General features: G+C 40.7%; 2 protein-coding genes and 1 long non-coding RNA gene across 3 annotated transcripts; all 3 read left to right on the forward strand.

Annotated features, from left to right (window-relative positions):
- Positions 1-4428: 4428 nt before the first annotated feature.
- On the forward strand, positions 4429-6040 carry LOC136427001 (uncharacterized). Its single transcript, XM_066415721.1, has 4 exons — positions 4429-4612; positions 4941-5114; positions 5510-5593; positions 5988-6040. The coding sequence occupies exons 1-4, from the start codon at positions 4453-4455 to the stop codon at positions 6038-6040; spliced, it is 471 nt and encodes a 156-aa protein (XP_066271818.1). The 5' UTR covers positions 4429-4452.
- A 7019-nt stretch (positions 6041-13059) lies between these two features.
- LOC136427094 (uncharacterized) lies at positions 13060-13835 on the forward strand. Its single transcript, XR_010754365.1, has 3 exons — positions 13060-13152; positions 13341-13479; positions 13731-13835. It is a non-coding gene; the product is annotated as an uncharacterized lncRNA (long non-coding RNA).
- A 266-nt stretch (positions 13836-14101) lies between these two features.
- LOC136427003 (integumentary mucin A.1-like) lies at positions 14102-17074 on the forward strand. Its single transcript, XM_066415722.1, has 3 exons — positions 14102-14606; positions 14716-14794; positions 16745-17074. The coding sequence occupies exons 1-3, from the start codon at positions 14102-14104 to the stop codon at positions 16794-16796; spliced, it is 636 nt and encodes a 211-aa protein (XP_066271819.1). The 3' UTR covers positions 16797-17074.
- Positions 17075-22891: the final 5817 nt, after the last annotated feature.

Genomic DNA, 22891 nt, shown 5'->3' on the forward strand with positions numbered 1-22891 from the left:
ATATCCCTTCCGTTTTTTTCCGATGAGTGTAGACCATACATTGTGCATCATGCCACATCATAAAGACTTTTCTTTGCTATTTCAGTATTTGTCAAGCCATGAGGAAGTAAAACCCCGAGAAAAATAAGTCACAAACAAGTATTTGCTCTTCGTCAGATCTTTAGTAGAGGTATTGGGCAGATTCCAACTTCGTCAATAGGGAAATGACAAGGTACGCGGTCGGTGCTAGGTTACCAGTAGCGTACCCAACAATGCAGTAACGGTCTCTCGGATAGTGTTGTGGGATTGGCAGCGACCTTAGTGGTTCGTCCACACAGATACATAAATACAAACTTGCCATACGTATAGGCCAAGGAAGAATTATATTTTTACAACGATTATTACTATGACTTCCAGTTGATCTTATGTGCCACCCGTTGAACTCACTAAACAACGGTGATGAAATAGAATCATTTTGGAGATTAAATTTGCCGTTAAGATGGACGTAAAATTGTGTCAATATCTACTAGGTTAGGCTCGAAATATACGTTGTATTCATTGGTGGCTATTTGGCGATGTGAATGTAACTGTAGCGACATCAAGCAATGTGTAGGACAGGACCACGGGATGTAATGAAATATAACTAGAGTTCCACGACCTCATATCTTCGCCAAATAATATGAATTGTACCGACAGATGCAAGTACCAAATTCCCGCCATTTACCAATATGGCATTACATAGCCATTTTTCTAAACAATGACTAAATTCAAGTCAATAATATCTATCAATGTTCCCCTCTTTCTCAATGGCTTGATATGCCACAGGTCTGAAAGTCCTCTCATGGAATGTCAATGACGGTTAGACATCCAGGTAATAAGATACGCAATAAAACTGGATGGATTTTCGAAACGTAGTGAAGTAGCATAACTCTATCAAATATTAGACCCTGTTTTGCATAATCAGCATCTTATTGTTTAACTTGGCTTGGCTATGTCAATGATCAGATTCAGCTATTTCAAAATGCCCAACATGAATATAAAAAGTCCTGTCATTTACGAGCATAGTGTTATTATCTTAGTATAATCTCAGCAATAATCCAAATGAGGTCATTTGAATAATTGATATTTCGAATTCGATTATAATCGATAATTACTAGCCTCTCTTTCTCAGTGAAGGATGACACAGTTTTTAAAGGTGATTTGTTTCTATTTGTTTTTTCGGCAGTAGATAAGTACAGCCAGGGCTACCGAAGGCTAAGGCTATTACAAAGGGTTAGCCCTAGTAACAGAACAATATACAGACCTTGATACAAGCTTTCACAAAGACTAGAATACGACTTAAATGCATATAAACGGGCACAAACATAGAACTCAGCGCATTTCAAAACATTTCATTAATCATGCAAATTAGGTCCTGTTTGGCATAATTACAATGTTACGTCAATCGTAAGATCCACTTTTAAATCTTCATACCAAACATAACAGATACATTTTAGTCCTGTTTTTTTTCAATTGCCCAGCTAGTAAGCTAGCTGTTGACCTAGATTCAGGACGCCAGCTGTTGACCTAGATTCTGGACGCCAGGTGTGTACTAACACATGCCGCGTACTATGGTGCGGCAGTCCTATATATGCCAATTATGATGTAAAGTAGGTCATGATCTGCATAATGAGCATATCATTATGTTGATCATCACCTAAGGAACATATATACCAAATACAAGAATAATCCATCAACCCCTGCTTGAGTTATTCCTCCTCAAAAGATACAAACAAATAGGCCCACTGCAGTTTAAGGCAAGCCGCAAGGGGCTTCGACCACAAACTTTAAGCGGATAGATAAACTTTCTGCATCTATTATGCAAATTAGTTTCTGGTTTTCATAATATGTATTTGATTATGTAAAACATTACCCAAGCTATCTAAATACCGAAAATCATGACGATCCGTCAACCCCTTCTGTAGTTATTAGCCTCCAAAGGTTTCAACAAAAACGCCAACTGCAGGTCCAAACAAGCCGCTAGGGGGGCCAAACTTACACCACCTATTCCCTGTTCCATACCCTATGTATTGGTGAAATATCATGAACCTGGCACTTCCAGAAAATTTGACCACAAAATTTAAAACTCAGCTGCAGTACCTTACTTATCCGCTAGGAGGCCCATTATCGAACTTGACCTTCCTCTTTAACACTCCTACCTACCAACTGAATATCATGCACAGCCGTCAACAGCACCTCGAGTTATGCTGGCGACATACAAATTCACTCACATATAAAGCCAGCTGCAGTACCGACGGAAAATGCAAGGGAAACCATTTTTGAACTTGACCTCCGTTTCTACAACATCTACACACCTGCAAAAAATCACGAAGATCCATCAACGTTTCCGTCACTTTTTTGCCTACATACAAACACAAAAAATGCAAAGTCTGCTGCAGTACTGTTGGAAAACGCCAGGTAAACCATTTTTGAACTTGACCTTCCTTTGCACAACCACTACACACCTACCAAAAATCATCAAGATTCATTGAAGCTGTCAGGAGTTATGCTCCTGACATACATAAAGACCCACCCAACAGATTTTTCAACCGAAAACATAATCTTCTCCGAGTACAAGTACTCGGCGAAGATAATTACCGCAACATATAGGCATACGTTTACAAAGTGCTCTATGTTGATCAGTCGGTTATCATAGTAAGACGTATTGATAACCTAGTCTGAACTTTCGGCACGTACCAAAGAAACTTGTAGCCATCCTAGAATCCTTGGGTACAAACCAAACAGGCATCAAATGTTTCACAGTCATTTACGGCTATTAATCGTTTTACGTCGATGAAGGTAAGACATCCAGGTGATAGAAAACGTATCAATCCGATCGTTTTGATTGAATGTTTTTGCTTCCTTCTTCGAGAAAAGAGAACAGCAATGATTTCATCGTCATTCAACTTCTCACCAATGTGAACGTTAACTTGGCGGGGAGCATGTTTGAGTACCCAAGCAACGCAAGGTCTTTGGAACAATAACTTGAGCACATATACATAGCGTGTTTGCTATCAGTGAGTCCAAGCTCATACAGTGAAAGCCCGTACACAATGGTAACAAATGATCCCCCAGCGCACAATGTATTTTAAGCAAGCGAACGACAAGACCACAAATTAAACGACGCCAGCGGACTCAGTGCGCCATGTTAGCGACTTTCCGAGGATCAGAAAGTGCCTAGTTTCTGTGACATTGAACTAGCGACAAGGGATGGGGTTTTTGAAGATCGCTCTGTTTGTCTGCGTGGTGGTGGGTCAGACAGAAAGCACCGTTACTAACGGTAGGTCTTCATTCAAGAGAAGTTGGTTGGCCAATAGCTAGTGTGGTTGACATGTTTGATAAACTTTAGGTCCTTTCTCACAACGATGGTATTTGTTTTTGCAGTACATTTGAGCCCCTGTCACACATAGCCGACCTTCTCAAGACCTTGGTTGGAAGTTGGTCGGCGAGATTGTGTACTATTCTGTCAAAAGTCGTGGGTGCCAGCCGACTATAAAATCTTGAACAGTCAAAGTCAAGAAATCGTGTTTTGCTTGGATGCGATAAGACTGGCGAACTGGGGCTAGAATAGAATGTATACCAGGCTAATCCCAATCCAGTGCCGACCTTGGTTGGAAGTGGGTAGGAGCAAAGTCATGGGAAGGTCATAGATGTGTGACAGGGGCTTTGCACAAGTAAGGGATGCCTGTATGTCTAGTGATTGTAGTTAATAGTTAACATTTGGGATAGTTTACTCGTATTTTTCGGCTTTCCTTCTTTAGGGTGCACTGGTCCACCCCCTCCGTATAACAACAGCACGTTTGACCATTGCACGGAACAGACGACAGGCGGCTGTAACTGCACAGCGACGAATGAGACGTGCCTGCCGGGTGACCGGCTGTTCTACAACTGTAGCCACGGCACGGGGTTGGACTTTCTCATCGTCTGCAACTATATCGACGTACTGGGAAACCACTACGGATGGGTCGTGGACAATGTCACAGAAAAGTTTGAAAACTGCACAGGTACGATTGCACTTCTTTGTAGATTCTTCTCCCTTTTCCCTTATTTCAATGTCATGAGTTTGATTGCATTGAAGAAAGTAACAACAAAGCACAATATCTGAGAATCTAACATCGGTTTCTTGATTTCTTCCATATCTTAGATTCCCAGGCGCCAGTTCAAGCAACGCCAATACCACGGCCAACCGCACCTCCTTTTCATGGCAAGTAAAATGCATTCATGTCCATGTTATTCATACCTTTTTTAATTTGTCATGGTCACGAGCATTTCTTCTCTCCCTTTGAATCGTACAACATATTCTCGGGAAATGATTTGTAAATAAGATATATAAAATATAGAATATAGCAAATCAATTGTGGACTTTAAACAAGACGAGGTTGTACAATGATCACTTTCCCTTCAGGATGTATCAGACTTGTTGAAAGTCAGACGATGCCCCACGAGACGACAGGTATCCTACAAATGGAGTACAACGACACCTGGGGCAGCGTGTGTCACACAGCTACCTGGGCTAACACCCCCCTAGCCAACATCACATGCGGGATGATGTTCGGATTTAGCAGCTACGGATCCTTGGAACAATTGCCAATAAGTAAGTAATCACGTTTTAGGGAATCAATGTAAAACATTATTTTATCTTTTGTAAAAGGACATTGGCTTTTTTGCTCAGCAAAGTTAATGTGGCGTTAGCTACACGTTTTGTAGGCCAGTCAAAGAACAGACTTGGGCCTAAAAGTCATTTCAGTCTACAATAGTACGGAGGTCATGCTATATCACTGCACACGTGATTTGTCCCGACCATAATATTTTTGCATGTCAAAATAACACTCCAACAAATAGCTGACTAGATCTATATAATGGTAAATAAAACAATTGTAAATATGACTTCAAAAATGAAATGCCTCGCTGTTTTCCTACAGATGATCGACCGTTGAACATTTCTACCGACGCCTGGGAGGTTAACATAGTTTACTGTTCCGGTGAAGAGTCGACTCTGTGGGACTGTGACCTGGCATCAGACAAGTCAGACTGGCTAACGTATTCAGAATTTGGAAGTGGAGGGTGTAATAGCCTGTTGAAAATATCGTGCAAAGGTACGGACGGATTTCCTTTTCCTCCTGTGCAGAATTGTGATGTTTCTGGTATAGTTTCGTATTTCATTCTAAAAGGTTACACTAGTCATATCATATATATATATATATATATATATATATATATATATATATATATATATATATATATATATATATATATATATATGTATATGTATCTTGTGATGGGAGGGGTTGCAAGACGGGTGCAGCCCCAATAGAGATTTCCTTCCCAGGATGTGGAACCAGGAGCTCAACTGTGAGGCTGCTACCAGTTAAGCTACAGGGACATCCCTGTTTCCTCACATGCTTACGGGGATTTACGTCGCCCCTATCGGCCCGGTGAGGTAAATCACATGTTAATCGTTTGTTAATGGTGCTGTGTTGTTGACATACAGTAAACACGACTCTACCTGACCTGACCTACTGCCCGCCGACCACAACAACAACCAACCCAATAACGTCTACACACTACACAGAAGGTACGTACTTTACTTTTGGGACCGAATTTTCTAGCAGCAACACCTATAGCTGCAGTGCAGTGTGAACCAGCCAAGAGTGCCCTCTGGAAGGTGACAGTTGGTCACCGAAACGTCGGTGTGAATAAAAAAAACACTTGGTTGGATATAAGGAGTCGTTTTATTCAGTGTCTTAACAACATGATGAAACTATTCACGGCACACAGAATTTAGTTTTGACACCAACGAATAGAATTCATACTACAATTGCAATCTGTATGGGATTTAGGGTAATTGTTGATTACAAATATAAAATATGAAATCATTTTAAGAATTGACGAAAAAGGAAGAGTCTAAGCAAAGACCATGTGGAGTGAAATCAGTAACGTTTATTCTATGTTTTTGCTGCCCAACACAGAGTCACCTGGAAACGAACCTTCGGCTAATGCAGGACTTTCTAGAGGTAAATAAGACGTGTTGAATATACTGAGAGTACCATCTTCCGCCTCAAGATGTGACAATTGGATTCAACCATTGACCTATAAATTTTGGTTGCTATAATGTGATGAAAACCTACAGTAACGCATTTATCTCGACTCGGTTTATGTTAGCACTTACCCATTGATGGAAGGGTCAATCTAACTAATCAAACTCACAGTCAAGTCGAGTCAAGTCAAAGCCTTTATTTTCTTTCGAAACGGGATGCTTGTTCAGCCACACGGGTCGCTTTTCAACAAGGTCGAAGTGCAGAAAAAAGAGTTCAGTGACTCATTATTTTGGCATTGGAGGACAAGATCTGTAAACAACTGTAAAAGTAACAGTCAAAGCTATGTCCGTGTTCATGTGTTTTGTGCCACACTCCACACTTTAAGTGGTACATTATGATTTGGATCTTTAGAGTTAATCTAGCTCTAACAAACTGGTGCATGTTTCTCCACAGATGCAGTCATAGCCATCATTGTTGTCGTGGCACTTCTACTTCTACTTTTGATAGTTTGTCTGGTTGTTTGCAACGGGTGAGTACTACTATTCTAGAGAAAAATTATAGATGTACAACATGTATATGGCTCTAACATTATTTTTTGTTATTGTGCAAATTTGACGAACACTTTTGAGAGAATATTTTCTTCCTGACTTTACAGCATTGCCCATGTTTACACGTAATGTAACCCATGCTATTAATTACTTGTAGTTCTAAAAAATCTGGGCGCGGTACGAGAAGAGTGGAAACGCAGCGAAATACACAGAGACGAGCTGCAGTGGTAAGGGAACACGCACCCAGAGGGGACAATACAACAGAACAGCAACCACCACACGAGATGAGGAGATTATCGACACCTTCAGGTGATGGAAACCACAATCAGGTGACACATAACCCCGTCTTAACCACAGTAGACCCAACTGACACGGCAACAGAGATAGAGTCAAGACCGTTTGAGGAGGAATCCTCTCTACCCAGGACAGGCCCAACAGATGAGCTACCAGAGAGCGAACGCAGCCCGGATACTGACGAACGCTCTGAAGCACAGCCAGAGACACCGACAGAGACGGGCTTTCACGAGCCAGGAGAGGAACCCAAAGACTTGAACACAAAATCAACAGAAGACACAGGAGACGAAGACGTCGATCAGTCTGTAAAGCAACCGTTAGCCACGGCAGTTGATCGAAAAGAAGAAGAAGCAGAAGATTGTGACCATTACTCTTCTTTAGAAATTCCAAACGCAACGATTGTCTCGATAGATGCTTCTGCCAAACCAGAGACCCCTTCGTCTACAGAAAGGTATCCACCAGAAGCAGTGCCAAGCCCTACTGGAAGAAGCAGCACCCTGTCTTCATCAGACACACATCGCGCGGCGTGGACTGAGTCAACAGAAGGACCAACAGGTGGAGACAGCACAGGAGAACCCACAACAGCCAGGCTGAGCCAAACAGGGAGGCCCAGAGGACGACTATCCTCTGTGACAAACCCTGTATTCCCCCTGCCAGATCAGTGTGGACCGCTCCACCAAGATAAGGAAATATTAACCGGCAATCAACCGGCTAGTATGGGAGGCACGCGAGTGCAGGACGATTTGACAGAGGAAGATCTGTAGAGATGACAAAAAAGTTGAACGATTCTTTGAGGACACATTGTAAACTACTGAAAACTTCAACTGTTTACTTTATCCTTGAGAACATTGATAACCCGTCTTTGAAATTATTTTTCGTTGATGCTGTGTTTTATCCCTTGAACATGTATAATGTTATACTGTATGTGTGAAGACAAAAGCCACTATGTGGCTGTCTTGTATTTATCATTTTTATGTTGTAACACTGCTAATATTCTGTCATAGAATATACAAGTAGGCAGTGCATTTTTACGAAGGTTTAACATTACATCCCTCATCATAAATTCACATTTCATGGAGATGTGTGCCTTCAAATCTGAATATCATTTCAAGCCAAGTTGTTTTGACGTCTGGACATTTGCACTTATCTTTCAATTTCCAATTTTCATTCACTAAATACAATTCGCATGATTGTTGTTTGTTTGTTTGTTTGTGTGTTTGTTTAGCCTTTTATCGACGACATTGCAGGCAATGAGTAACATATTTGAATTTGGCGGTGCGATCATCATCACATGGTTGGACGAGAGCCAAGCCGTGCTCCATTTATGAATAAACAAGACAATCAATATGGCCTCGGGATAAGTACACAGTGTTGTGCGACACAGACACAACAATAACATTAGTATTGTGTCGTACGGCATTTTCACCACACCATTCTTGGGAGAGTTGTATATGTGTCGCACAACTTTCAACTGTCCTGCGATGGACATATTTCCGTAGTTCCTTGCCGATATCTGATTCTTCCAGAGCCTGACTGAAAATGGTATGACAAAAATATTAAAGCGTCTACTACGAAAAGGGCCGCGCTAGAACGTACGTGTCAGCTGAACGTTGCGGTACACGTAGGCCCTGGCCGGGCTTAGTCAACACAGGCCACCTTTGAGGTTCACCCAGAGGGCAGTTGAGCAGGGAGGTGAAGGTCCAAAGTACTTTAATTTCAAACAAACACTGATCCGCCAGTTTGTACACGTAACGTAACGTGACCAGTTTACGTCCGATTTATTCAAAACGTTATTTATCATAAAACCGCGCGGACAGAGCCAAATGTTTAACCCATGGGTAGAAATATTAGCTCTTCTAACAAGAAAATGCATGGTCTGTAAGTTTTTCTCCGCCTGTTTAACGCCGTGCGAGCATGTATTTATACTGGGGTATATGGTGAAGAATTGCGCTAGGCTTACCCTTTATCGTCCACCTCAGTATTTTCCCTTCTAGCACTATGCTTGAAGAACATAAGCCGGAAAAAATGCACAGTAACTGTCGAAAGTAGTCTACAGACGAATGACAGTAAAGTCACTATGTTTGTCCCTCCGCTTGCCCGACGCGATGGAAGAAAACAATTTTTGTATTGTGAATTTCCCCGAAATCAGCAGCACGTGGTGTTCACGTGATAAACGCATGGCCATGTTGTTATGCCGTACAAAAATGTATCATCTGAGCGGGGGTCGCTACTGTTGTATCAAACCTTCCTAAAACTGGCAAGAGTTTCAAACCTCGAATCACCATGGATAGTCTGCATATCAAAGACAGGTTTGACGTCAGCTACTTTTAAAAGATACTAGCTATCGTGTAAGTTAGAAAAGCATGATGAAATACGCGGTGTCGAATTACATATGAAATGCGTCATGCATGACGCTTCCGTGCAACTTGTTGTTACTGGTTCAGGAGTTTATTCTGTTATGTCGCTGGACGTAAACCCTTTTAAATGTTTTGCATAAAAGAGAGAGATGACTGAGGATCATACTTATGACGTTCTTTGTTTCTCATGAGAACAGGCTTAGGCATAATACACCGCGACATGTGAACATGACCCAATCTGGACGTAAACTACTCCTGCACGTAAATAGGTCATGTTACGTTACCACCTTTATTTTGCAGTCAATCAAACAGTGAGCTATTACAACTGGTTCAGAAGGTTCGTGTGATGAGGAAATGGCGTTGAAGTAAAGATGTTGTCACAGCTGACAGTCGTTCATTCGTTTCTTCTGTCTTAATGAAATTTTTTCCCAAGACCATCTGTTTAGAGATTAGATAATCGGTAAAATAAAATAGATTTATCTTTATTTGCAAGTATTTGTCCCAAAATGAGGAAGGGAAAAGGGGTGAGAGAGTTTACCCGGCATTTGTTCTTTATCAGATTATCTCGCAAGAACATACAGCACCTGGGGCAATGAAGGAAGTTACAAGGTTCCATCTATGTTGTTAAGAGCTGCTAATATGACGTTCGCAGCAATGACATCATATTTGTGCGTCCTGAAAATCAGCTTTAATCCATCTTCTTTATACTGAGCCCTCATCATCATATCTTGTCGCTCCACGGCTGTAACCACTGACGGGCAGTCTGAGCCCTGAAGTTGGAGAAAACATTAACTTTTAAACCATTGGATACGTTTCAACTGTACAGAAACGTGTAAATATTTGCCGAAGCCGACCACACGATGGCGGCCCGGTGTTTATATATATAGTGTCTGAATAGATCTAGGGAAATGTTGCATTGCGCTATCTTCACGCTATGTGGCGTTGTGATACTTAGTCAAGGGCAATGTCATATCGGATTACGTACGGGTACGGGAGCGACGGGGGGTAGACATATATATTCAATATATAACGGGGGGTGACCAAATATCGGACGTTTTTTTACGCGCTGGAACTCACGGCGCTCCATTGCTGGTTGTCAGAGAATGGTCATGTTTTAATGAATGAATTTTGAACTAATTCATCTAAAGACCATACTTGGACAAAAAATGTATTCATACTGTTCATGGGCCCTTCATGCTCCGTGTTACATGCGGAAGACGCTGTGAGACATTTTCACCAATGTACCTTCTGATTTAGTGCTACGCCAGATAGTGTGCCTAACTTCTTACGCTTTGGTAATTTTGCTCTCTTCGGAAGTTGGTGATGAAGTTAGGGAAATGTAAATAAGGCTTGAAGTCTGCTATATTCTAGCTTTCTTTTGACCGGAAAATTTTGACTGTGTGCACTTCTCACGTCATGTGAGAAGGGCTATATCTAGCGCATCCCAGCTCATGTTCCCACGGGAAATAGGCTACTACGCGGCCCGACGTACGTATTGAATGCGGCCCGACTTACGAAATCATTACGAAAAAACGACACCGCTTACATCAACAATACTCCGTCTACTTATTGGGAAATATATTCGCCATCTCTGTATTCAGTTTCCTTTTCATAGACGGTACCAATCACATGTTAGAGCGTAACAAAACTGTGCGTTGAATCGTTCCGCCACCATCGCGGCCCAAAAAAATGGCGGGAAAACAACGTCGTCAGACGACGGCAATGTTTACGTTGTTTTTCTTTGGTCGGTTTTCTTATCAACAAAAACTTAAAGACCCAAATTTTTAGTGTTTTATGAAGTTATTTTTCTTATGTGTATGATAGCTGTGTGACTTATGTATCTGCTTGGCACAGGTCGTATATTTAGGTGCCGGGACGTCTAGCTACGCTGTGACCCTCTACTTAGCGCTACCATCATTATTGTCAAAATACTACTTTTCGACAAAACAAGAAATGAATATGTACACATATGTTTTGAATGTAAATGACAATTATGTGCATGAACTTGGGTTATTTACCTTCCTTATCATCATAGTCATTGGACACAAACACAGCGTACTTATGCAAAATAAGATCAGTAAAAAATCCGTGCGATGTTAGGGCGCGTGCGATGTCAGGGCGCCCCCCGTTACATAAAACAGATCATCGGTCCTAACAGACAAACTTCTCCTAAGTCTAAACAATATCAGAAAGTACAGCAATCCTCCAATGTGATTGAAATATTCTAACAACAAATACACAGCCGTGCGTGGCAAGGACGCCTTAGTCGTTGGTAACGACTCGTTTCAACAGTAAACGCGCTGACCTTTCTATTGATTATTTTATCAAGGTTATCTCGGGTCGTGATAAAGCGAATAACATTGCCGACCTGTGGACTACACACTGGACAGGTGTGATGGCTAGTGCGGAAGGGCTATCATGGGGGTGGACAGGAAAATGTTGGGAGCTAATCTAGTTGTGGCGACCACACTCTCACTGTACAGATTCATCGTCTTTTAGTCATCGGTCCATTGAGATCAACTTTATGTAGATATCTATAGACAAAAATACCTAAATTGATAGTATTGTCATTCTAGGTGATACCAGAAACCCCTTGGATATACAATTCTTTGGGGGTTACTTAAATAAGGCCAAGCTAGCCAACGAATGGTACTTTGTGCTTCGGAGTGGCACAGGGTCAACTTTAAAGATGGCTACGTCTGGGATAGCGAAATTCTTATTCGTTGCGGCAGCCGTTTTCGTATATCCCAGCATTTCAAATGGACTTCCTGAGAGCATCAAGTACAGAGGTGAGATGCGTGTTTTATCAGCGTTACAGAAAAGTCTTCTGTAGATGAAAGAGTTCATAGTTTGTGTTGGCGCATGTCATGAATGTTGCTTTGGAACTTCTCTGAAACAATATTGGCGAGAGTCTTTGTGATGAGAGATAAGAATGAACAGAACAGTCTTTGTTCAGAATTACGACGCGTTGACGCGTTATGAAAAAAAACATGAACGACTTCAATATTATATTACGTATTCACTTCTTACCTCATAGAGTTAGAATAAGTATTGTCTTACGCTATGGAGAACTGTATTCGTTAACATCCATGGAGGAAAATATTCCAAACGGTCTTCTTATCTGCAGTTCGCACGATCTTGTGTAAGGACACACCACTGGTGCACTTTACCTGCCATTTTATTTCACATTATGCACTTTCTTGTCTACTGCGGATGAGAAAATCAACATACATTTGCAAATTCATGTGCATGTGCGTGTTATTTCAGTATCCCCAGTAGTCTGCAACTTCCCCCTTGGTATTGAGAATGGTAACATCTTAGACCGGCAAATGTCAACCTATTACGAAAACCCTGGATATGAAGCATGGAAGGGTCGTCTTAATGGTCCCAGTGGCTGTTGGATTCCGGACTCCACGCAAAAGAAATGGCTGATGGTAAATATGTATTAACTAAGATTGATTGTCACAATTGCAGATACCCCTGTCATACTAATAACACCAATTCCTAGCGATATGATACAAATGCGCCCTCTTAACGTATAACAAACGATTTTGTAACATCTTATATGTTTTTATGTTTCATATGATACCAATATGATAACCTAAGTTTCCCGACATGAATTATTCCAATTCAATTCAGCATCCGTGGCAATGTGCGGAGTTGGGAGAACTTCCTTAATTTCTGCCTCTCTAACAAATAGCACAAGATATGGGGTAAACGAGAGTGCAATCGTATTTCTTACTACAACCTAAACCACTACTTGTCCTTCTTCAGGTGAATTTTTACACCGAAAGGCACGTGACCGGCATTTTAACGCAAGGTTTTGAAGATGGATGGATGGAAACTTTTCAAGTAGAAACTGCCTCTGGTACACCAACATGGACGACTCAATTTGCGGTATTAATTCGATCCGTCTTTTGCTTTAACTTATAAAATGACTCATTCTTTCAGGTGAGTCGGGGTTGATCTGTAGTAAATTCGGTCTAATAGGTACTGTAGACGTTCATGTGGAGGGTGTCCTTGCATGCATTTTCACACCAGGGTGTGTTTTGTCACTTTACAGCTGTCATTGCTATCTTCCACAGGTCTTCACTGGGAACACAGACAACAACACAGTCGTACAGAATGACTTCAGCCCCGCCATTAAGACCCAATACATCCGAGTCGTCGTCAAGACGTATCACGTAGCTGCGAAGATGAGGATAGAGTTCCTAGGATGCGATGGTAACTTTTTATCTGTCTGCCTGCTTCATACAAGATATCTCACCGATATCCCATATGATCTTCATGATATACAACACCACTGATCAGCCTCTCATATGCATCTTCTATTTGGCTCGAATGATAAAATTGATGCAGTTTCATCATGTCGAAAGTTGGCGTCATCTATTACCTACAGTTAGGGTACTAGCATGTCATAATATATAGATCCTTGCCCAACTATCGTAAACATTTTGCTTCCCTTTTTTTCGCAGATACCGACGACTGCCAGTCCGATCCCTGTCAGAATGGCGGAACATGTGTGGACGGACTGGACTCCTACTCCTGCAACTGTACTAACGGCTTCAGTGGGGACACATGCGAAGGTACAACTTCATTGTTCATTTATACTGAAGAACACAATGAAACTATCATATGATGGAAGGTAAACGTAAAAGATATTTAAAAAAATGTAGAATTGATATCAATATTAATCACTGTTTAGTTAACTTCTGGCCTATCAAGTCAGAAGGTAATTCTATTCAAAGGAAAATTGATGTTTCGGGAATAGTAAACGCTTTGTTTGAAAAAGGTTGCCAAAATATCCCCTGGATTTAACTTTGGATTCAATTCTACCCATTCAGAAATGGCCACTACAATTGTGGTACCAACAACTGCACCAGTTCCTACCACATCACCCTTCACAACAGTCTCCAATACGACTGAGTCACCTACAACTGACGCCTCTACACCCCAAGTGCCCACCACGACAACGACTAAAGCAGCTACCACCGTGTTTTCAACTACGTCGACGGATCTTCCCACAACTGATGACTCCTCAACGACCAAACCTGGCACCACACCCAAAGCAACCACCATACTATTAGGTAGTCAAACTACTGTGACAGGGAAAACAGATGTGACCACACCTCCTGTTGTCAACGACGTGTCCACCCAACACACAACTGGACATGTCCATGGTACTGACAAACACCCCGCGGCTCCAGCTCAATCTACAGTGGATTCAGGGTTAGTCCACGCGGAGTACACGTCAAAGTTTGCCATGGAAGACTCAACAGAAGCTACCACTGAGTCATCAAACAAGCCAAGCGTGTACGTCAGCAAACCGGTTTTATCCGGCGCAATGATCGGTAAGCATGCAGTTTTCAGGACCGAATATTTCTGGTAGGAAAGGATAATTAGATATTCGCACAGAAAAAGGAGAGGGCATTAAGACAGTGCTCTTATTTTGTTGCCAAGGTGCCATCGTTGGTGGGGTCTGTGCTGGAGTTGTCGTCATGGCGTCACTTGTGGCAACAGCCGTGGTACTTCACAAACGGTAAGAGAACCTTAAGCTTAATCTACTTTCGAAATCAAACATGTCAACTAGGATGAATGTATTCTGTAATCTCTATAATGCACTAGAAATGTCATATTCATCTAGGTTCAATTGGATGGTCGAAATGTAATCAAAAATTAAAAGAAAAACGTCACGTAACGATGGATTTCTTTCTTTGTTTCAGCAGATATGTATACATCAGTCGTGTAAACCCAAGTGAGGATATCCCCTTACAGCAACAAGAGGCATAATGAAATATACTATAAGTTATGGCATGATGCAATACACCTTTAGTTGGAATGATCTGTTAACGGTGTACGTCAAAATAACATTGTACGAAAGAACCAATAGAGGCCGGGACGCTAGCACGGGCTACTGTGACATGTACTCTGACATTCATGGGCAACAATAAGATGGCTGGCTCTTATATCTAACTAGTTTTGCCAAATTGTCTCTCCAATGATATGTATATAAAACATTGATGTCCAGACCTTGTTTGCGGCGGGTTAGGAAAAAAAAACATTTTCAAGTATTTCAAAAACGTGTTTATTTCAAGTATAGAGTATCTCCTTTGTGTTGTTGAAATCAATTAAAGAATATCAAAAAGTTTGCATTCTTCTGTTATAACCTTTGAGGCCGTCCTTGTGATTACTTTGTTTACCCCATTTACCAATAGATGAGGTCAGACGTTATTTATGTAACGGCAAAACAAATAAAACACCGAGGTGTGAAAATACACACTCTTCACTTGCATATGTAGCACGAAGTCACTCCCGCAAGGTGCACTATATCTTATCGATCTATCCCCAACCCACTTCAGATGGCGTCCTTATCAAAGGTTTGCAATATTTTTTGTATTACAGAACCACAGTTCGTCTAAACATAAGGCTTAAGATATTTGGACGTTACTCAGCGTGTGTAATACACCTAGGTAGCGGCAGTGCGCTTCTGTCATCTTTGATGTGTCCACATAGCCTATACAACCTTTAGCTGTGGACCTTTGACACTGAGATCGAACAACAGTCGACTTCAGTAATTAATGTATCGATCAAAACATCTGTCAAAGGATTTGATAATGACATGCTGGTTAACACAAGGAGGTTTAAATAAGATCTTTTGTTAACCTCCTTGGTTAACATATGGACATGAATATTTCAAGGTGCTAGTAGTTCTCTCATTCGGATTATCGATTAAATCATAGTGTTTAAGATTTCTTTTGGAAATCACAGACCCAAGAAGTATTAAAACGTGCATCATGTACATGGTAAAAACAAGACACTGGAATCCATCCACAGCTGATCGCAATGTAGTTACGTGTTTACTATAGGAATAACTATGGTCCTTTATTTCATAGTAAACATAGACATTTCAACCTTTACAGTGAACCAGCAAGGGCGGTATAACGTAATATCACGCCACAGCCTCAACATTGCTTTCTTTCACGACTTCCTTATGACCCCATTCACGCTCCAGTCACTTTTAAGTCGCAGAGAGAGCCCGGCGAGGTCGCCGCCCAAGTGGAAAGACATGAAGCTACCACCTGGAGCTCCAGCCCCCTCCCTCGCAAAGATTGCTATGTTTAATGAGCCCGTAAATCCCCCGTCACAAATAAGAAATTCAGCTCGGCCGACGTGTTGGCGAGCTTCAAATGTGCATTTTTGGCCAAAGTACGGCCGACGTCCTGTCGATTACGCGGGCTTCGGGCGATTTTTAGAAATAAAAGTTCATCAAAATATTGGCCTTTTACCAGGTTAGTCGATACTGACTTCGTCCATGTCCAAAATATGGTACCATCTCATGAGGGATTTTTAGTTTTTAGTGTTCGACGGACGTCGCCCGAAATTTTTATTGGAAAATACGGTCGACGCTCGGGCGATTTTGAAATTCGGCGAGCTTCGGGTGATCGCATGAATTGTGACGCCGGCTTAATCACAGTCTTTTTCTCCACAGGAAGAAACTCAAGAGGCAAGTGCTCCCATCTGACGACATCCGCTTGTTGTGAGAAGGCCAAGGTCAACGGAACCACCGCGGTGTTACAGAGTTTGCAATGGCACGTTGTGCTTACAATAGACTGATAGCTGTAGATTTGCTGTGCACGTCGTAAGACATTGAGTTTGACGGGATGTTATTGTTGTTCAAACTAAATATTGAAAGATTATGGGAGACATGATCTGTGGATTGTATGTCTAGCCATTATTGGCTATTCAATTCAATTATTTCTTAATTGACTTGTTGTCGACATAGAGAAATGAATACCTCTTCTAAACATTTTTCTATTACATTTATACATTTTTAAGGTTAGTATATTTGTCAACGTTTTACATAAATCTGTAATAGAAAGTATGCGTAGTAAATATGTGGTGAACAGTGTCTTCGACATCAAATCTTTACGCATAATTGATTACTGACTTTATTGGTTTGTGATATGAGTTGACAAAGGTCACACTTCTGTCTGGGGGTCACCAAATAAATAACAATGGACTGCACTTTGATACGCAAGATAGTTGGAAGCCTGACCCCCCGACCTAAGTCAATGACTGTATCAAATCATCTAAGTGCTGACAAAAGTTACTTTTCAAGCAATTTCAATACGAATTAACTTTGTTCATTAATCAATTTATATTCTAATAAGTTTCGCTCATCACTTTATGAATTTCATTGAATTTGCAATGAAGAAATAATAGCATTCAAACATCACTTTATTCATAATCACATTGACGACTTCACAAATACGTTTGTAATCTCGGAACATTTCATGATGATTTTGTGACATTTTCAAACTTTAACCTCAATAGCCCTTTCTATACATACACTACACAGTGTATAGCATCGATAGATGTGTTTTAGAGCGTTTAAAGACCATCCATGCATACATTTAAAACAAAGCATGGCTACATAAACAAAGTCACACAAAGTATAATTATTGATAACATTGATAGATGATTGATAGAACTCATTAATGCGCACATTTACATAAAGCATCTAAAAAAAGCCTGGCTACATAAACAAAGTCACACAAAGTTTATTCTTGCACCTCGATAACTCTGGAGTTGTAATATTGATCACCTGTGGCGTTATATAAAGGTTGTGAATTAGTCTGCCACTCAGAATGTGTTTACGGCGTTCCAAGCAACTCCTGACGCAGATCCGACATTTCGTGAATGACTGAAACGGAGGATTATAATCAGACTGTATCAATTGAAAATTTGTAACATGCTTTTCCTGTTGCACTTACTTTTCAGATTATTACATACATATACTTTGTGAAGATTTGCAACACACAATGGTTATTTTTGTACAAATAACACGAAGTCATTCTCGTAAGGTGCAGTGTCTCTGAATGATTTTCTCCCTTCCACTTCAGATGGCGCCCTTATCAAAGGTTGGCCATATTTCTGTATTACAGAACCACAGTTCGTCTAAACACGAGGCTTGAAATATTTGCACGTTACTCGGCGTGTGTGATAAACCTAGGTAGCGGCAGCGCCTTCTGTCATCTTTGAAGTGTCCACATCCCTGTAACCTTTATCTGGGACCTTTGACACTAAGATCGGGAAACGGTCCCATGGGATACAGAATTAATTGATTAAAACCGCTGTTAAAAGATTTTCTGATGGCGTATTGATTAAGATAGGGACACGAATGTAAGCGGGAGAGCTAACATTGTCGCATACGGACTATCGATGAACTTATAATGTTAGAGATTTTTAAAAACGCGTAGATTCGACAAGTGTTGAATATAACATGACAAAAGAATGCTACGTGCAAAGTTCATTATATGGTAAAAACAAGCCATCGGATGATATCAACGTTGAAGATACAATGGGATGGAGTTTGTGAGGGAGGTGGGGAATATTGTCTCAACTTAAATCATGGAGGCAACTTTGTGTGGATTCGCGCTTCTCTTAATCTAGTCTGTGTCTTGTCTTGTGCAGGTCCAATGAAGAAAGCAAAATTAGCATTCAAACATCACATTGACGACTTCACAAATACGTTTGTAGTCTCAGAAAATTTCATGATGGTTTTGTAACTTTTTCAAACTTTAACCTCAAACAAAGTCACACAAAGTATATTCTTGCACCATCATAACTCTAGAGTTAGTTGTAATATTCATCACCAGTGGCGTTATATAAAGGTTGTGAATTAGTCTGCCACTCAGAATGTGTTTACGGCGTTCCAAGCAACTCGTGACGCAGATCCGACATTTCGTGAATGACTGAAACGGAGGATATATTAATCAGACTGTATTCATTGAAAATTTGTAACATGCTTTTCCTGTTGCACTTACTTTTCAGATTATTACATACATATACTTTGTGAAGATTTGCAACACACAATGGTTATTTTTGTACAAATAACACGAAGTCATTCTCGTAAGGTGCAGTTTCTCTGAATGATTTTCTCCCTTCCACTTCAGATGGCGCCCTCATCAAAGGTTGGCATTTTTTCTGTATTACAGAACGACCGTTTGTCTAAACATGAGGCTTAAGATATTTGCACGTTACTCGGCGTGTGTGATACACCTAGGTAGCGGCAGCGCTTCTCTGTCATCTTTGATGTGTCCACATCCCTGCAACCTTTATCCTGGACCTTTGACACTGAGGTTGCAAAAAGTCTGGCTACATAAACAAAGTCACACAAAGTATATTCTTCCACCTCTATAAAAGAGTTGTAATATTCATCACCTGTGGCGTTGTATAAAGATTATGAATTAGTCTGCTACTCAGAATGTGTTTATGGCGTTCCAAGCTACTCGTGACGCCTATCCGACATTTCTTGAATGACTGAAACGGAGGATTATAATCGAACTGCATTCATTGAAAAACTTGTAACATGCTTTTCTTGTTGCACACAGTTTTGATATTATTACCTACATATACTTTGTGAACATATGTAACATGATTCACCTCTTCTTCATACACAATAGTTATTTTGTACAGATAACACAAAGTCATTCTCGTCGCAGATGGTGCCCTTATCAAATGTTGACAATATTTCTGTATTACAGACCCACAGTTCGTCTAAACAAGAGGCTTAAGATATTTACACGTTACTCGGCATGTTTGATACACCTAGGTAGCGGCAGCGCGCTTCTGTCATTATCTCCATGAAAAAAGGCTTTTTCATGGATATACTGTTTTGCTTGCGTTTGGTGTTTGTGTGTATGTATGTGTCACCGGACGCTTAAAGTCACCATAACTGTAGAACCTGTACATGGATTGAAATAATTTTTGGTATGTGGGTTGGTGTTAGGTGGAGGAAGGTCAAGGTCGATTTTGGGCTTCCTGGCATGTGTGACTGGAACTGCAATGGCGTATTTGTTAAAATCTTAAATGTAGAAGAACTGAAGAGTGGATGGACAGATCGTCATGTTCTTTGGTACACAGGTAGGTTAGACCAAGTTGTACACACTTAAGTGCAAACTATGCAAATGAGACCGAATTTGCATAAGTAAGGAGGTAAATCGTTTGCATGTGTGTCGTCGGATGCTTAAAGTCAGCATAACTGTAGAACGTGTAGATGGATTGTAATGATATTTGGTATGTGGGTATGCGCTGGGAGGAGAATGGTCAAGGTCGATTTTGGGCCCCCTGGTTTGTGTCCCTGGAACTGCAATGGCCTATTTGTAAAAATGTTCTAAAGGGGTTTAACTGAAGAGAGGAACAACAGATTTTCATGTTATTTGGTACGCTGGTAGGTTGGACGGAGATGTACACACTGAAGTGCAAATCATGCGAAGTTATTGTGTTTGTGTGTGTGTGCGCGTGTGTGTATGTTTGTGTCACCGTGTTTGTATGTATGTGTCACCGGACGCTTAAAATCAGCATAACTGAAGAACGTGTGGATGGATTGAAATGATATTTGGTATGTGGGTAGGTGCTGGGAGGAGAAAGGTCAAGGTCGATTTTGGGCCCCCTGGTATGTGTCACTGGAACTGTAATGGCGTATTTGTCAAAATCTTCAAAGGAGAATAACTGAAGAAAGGAGCAACATATTTTCATGTTATTTACTTGGCAGGTAGCTTAGAGAGGGTTGTATACAATGAAGTGCAAATTATGCAAATTGGACTTAAGTTGTCTAAGTAATGGGGAAATCTATATTTGCAGTTATGGCCATTGTAGCACTAATAACAGCTGTTACTAGCTATTGATAGCGAAAGTGGGTCACTGTGGAACCTGAGCCCCCAACATGTGGCCGGGGGTCATACCATTGAGCGATATAGAATGGGGGGAACAGGTTTAATAAAATAAAAAGTTTCATGGAGATTTTGGGTCCTAAGACTCTTGTTTTTGATGTGTCCACCTTTAACCTTTATGAGTTTATCTGGGGACCTTTGACACTGAGATCGCAAATAGAACAACGGTTCCGTAGGGTGCAGAAGTAATTGTAATCAAAACAGTTGTCAATGGGGTAAATAATGACGTTTTGAATAAGATAGGAACCGTTGACGAAGTATTAACATTGTCGCATACGGACTATCGATGAGCTTATAATGTTAAAGAGAAAAAGACACGTAGATTCGTGCTGAGTGTTACATGACAATGTTACGTGCAAAGCTCATTATATGGTAAAAGCAAGCCATCGGATAATATCAACGGTTGATTATCCAGTGTGAAATCTGTATTGTATGTGACATGGCTTTTATTGATTGATTATTATTGTTACGGTGTACTATGTCGTAGTTGTGTTTTTTATATGTAATATCATGGATACCTGAAAAACAGGCTTCACAGCCTGAGTTGTATTTGCCCTGTATAAATAAATAAATAAATAAATAAATGGTGTCTGTCGGGGAGGTAGGGAATCTTATCTCAACTTAAATCAAAGAGGCAACTTTGTCTTCTCTTAATCTAATCTCAAGAGTCTTGTCTTGTCTTGTGCACGTCCAATGAAGAAAAGGAAATTATAATTCACACATCACTTTATTCATAACCACATTAAAGTCTTCACAAATAGTCGCAGCAAACTTCATGATGATTTTGTGACATTTTCAAACTTCAATTTCAATTACCGTTTCTATATTTACACAACACAATGCATAACAGTAATAGAGCTGCTTTTGAGTTTCAAAAACTCATTCACATTTACACCAAACATCAAAGAAAAGATATCCTGCCTACATAATCAAAGTCACACAAAGTATATTCTTCCACCTGGATAACTCTAGAGTTGGAATATTCATCACATGTGGCGTTATATAAAGGTAATGAATTAGTCTGTCACTCAGAATGTGTTTACGGTGTTTAAAGCAAGTCGTGACGCAGATCCGACATTTCTGGAGTGACTGATACAGCCCTGAGGATTAATATAAACTTTATATAAATCAGACAGTCTTCTATGAAAATTTGTTACATGGTTTACCCTTACACACAGTAGTTGTTCTGACATTATAACATACATATTGATTAGTTATCAGTTATTAGATGAAGATAATCCTTCTGAGTCCCGGTCAGATAATGTCAAGTGCTTGGTCATCTGAGATCACGAGCGTTTAGCAGTTTATGGAGTTGTTTTGTTTCAGCATTGCCTGTAGCTAACAAGTGTTCAAACCGGGAACTGAAACTCCTTACTTTCTGACTCGGGTAACGTCACGTAAACGTGATCGGAAATGTCGTCTGCGTTGGACGAAACAGTGTCTAAGTCTGACCTGTGCCCGATTTGACATTCTGTCTCAGGAAAAGTCACATAGGTGTTGTCAGAGTTATCCTCTTCGTGTGACACAACAGTGCCTAAGTCTGACTCGTGTCCGTTTTGACATTCTGTCTCAGGAAAAGTCACATAAGTGTTGTCACAGTAGTCCTCTACGTGTGACACAACAGTGGCTAAGTCTGACTCGTGTCCGTTTTGACATTCTGTCTCAGGAAAAGTCACATAGGTGTGGTCACAGTTATCCTCTGCGTGTGACACAACAGTGTCTAAGTCTGACCTGTGCCCGATTTGACATTCTGTCTCAGGAAAAGTCACATAGGTGTTGTCAGAGTTATCCTCTGAGTGTGACACAACAGTGTCTAAGTCTGACTTGTGTCCGTTTTGACATTCTGTCTCAGGAAAAGTCACATAGGTGTGGTCAGAGTTCTCCTCTACGTGTGACACAAC

This window comes from Branchiostoma lanceolatum, chromosome 2 (genome assembly GCF_035083965.1).
Source record: "Branchiostoma lanceolatum isolate klBraLanc5 chromosome 2, klBraLanc5.hap2, whole genome shotgun sequence".
NCBI lineage: Eukaryota > Metazoa > Chordata > Leptocardii > Amphioxiformes > Branchiostomatidae > Branchiostoma > Branchiostoma lanceolatum.

Coding starts and splice junctions, on each gene's coding strand:
- LOC136427001 (XM_066415721.1), top strand. CDS start 4,453: ATGCCCCACGAGACGACAGGTATCCTACAAATGGAGTACAACGACACC. Junction 4,613..4,940: donor CTTGGAACAATTGCCAATAA/GTAAGTAATCAC, acceptor GTTTTCCTACAG/ATGATCGACCGTTGAACATT. Junction 5,594..5,987: donor GTCTACACACTACACAGAAG/GTACGTACTTTA, acceptor TGCCCAACACAG/AGTCACCTGGAAACGAACCT.
- LOC136427003 (XM_066415722.1), top strand. CDS start 14,102: ATGGCCACTACAATTGTGGTACCAACAACTGCACCAGTTCCTACCACA. Junction 14,607..14,715: donor TTTATCCGGCGCAATGATCG/GTAAGCATGCAG, acceptor TTTGTTGCCAAG/GTGCCATCGTTGGTGGGGTC. Junction 14,795..16,744: donor GCCGTGGTACTTCACAAACG/GTAAGAGAACCT, acceptor TTTTCTCCACAG/GAAGAAACTCAAGAGGCAAG.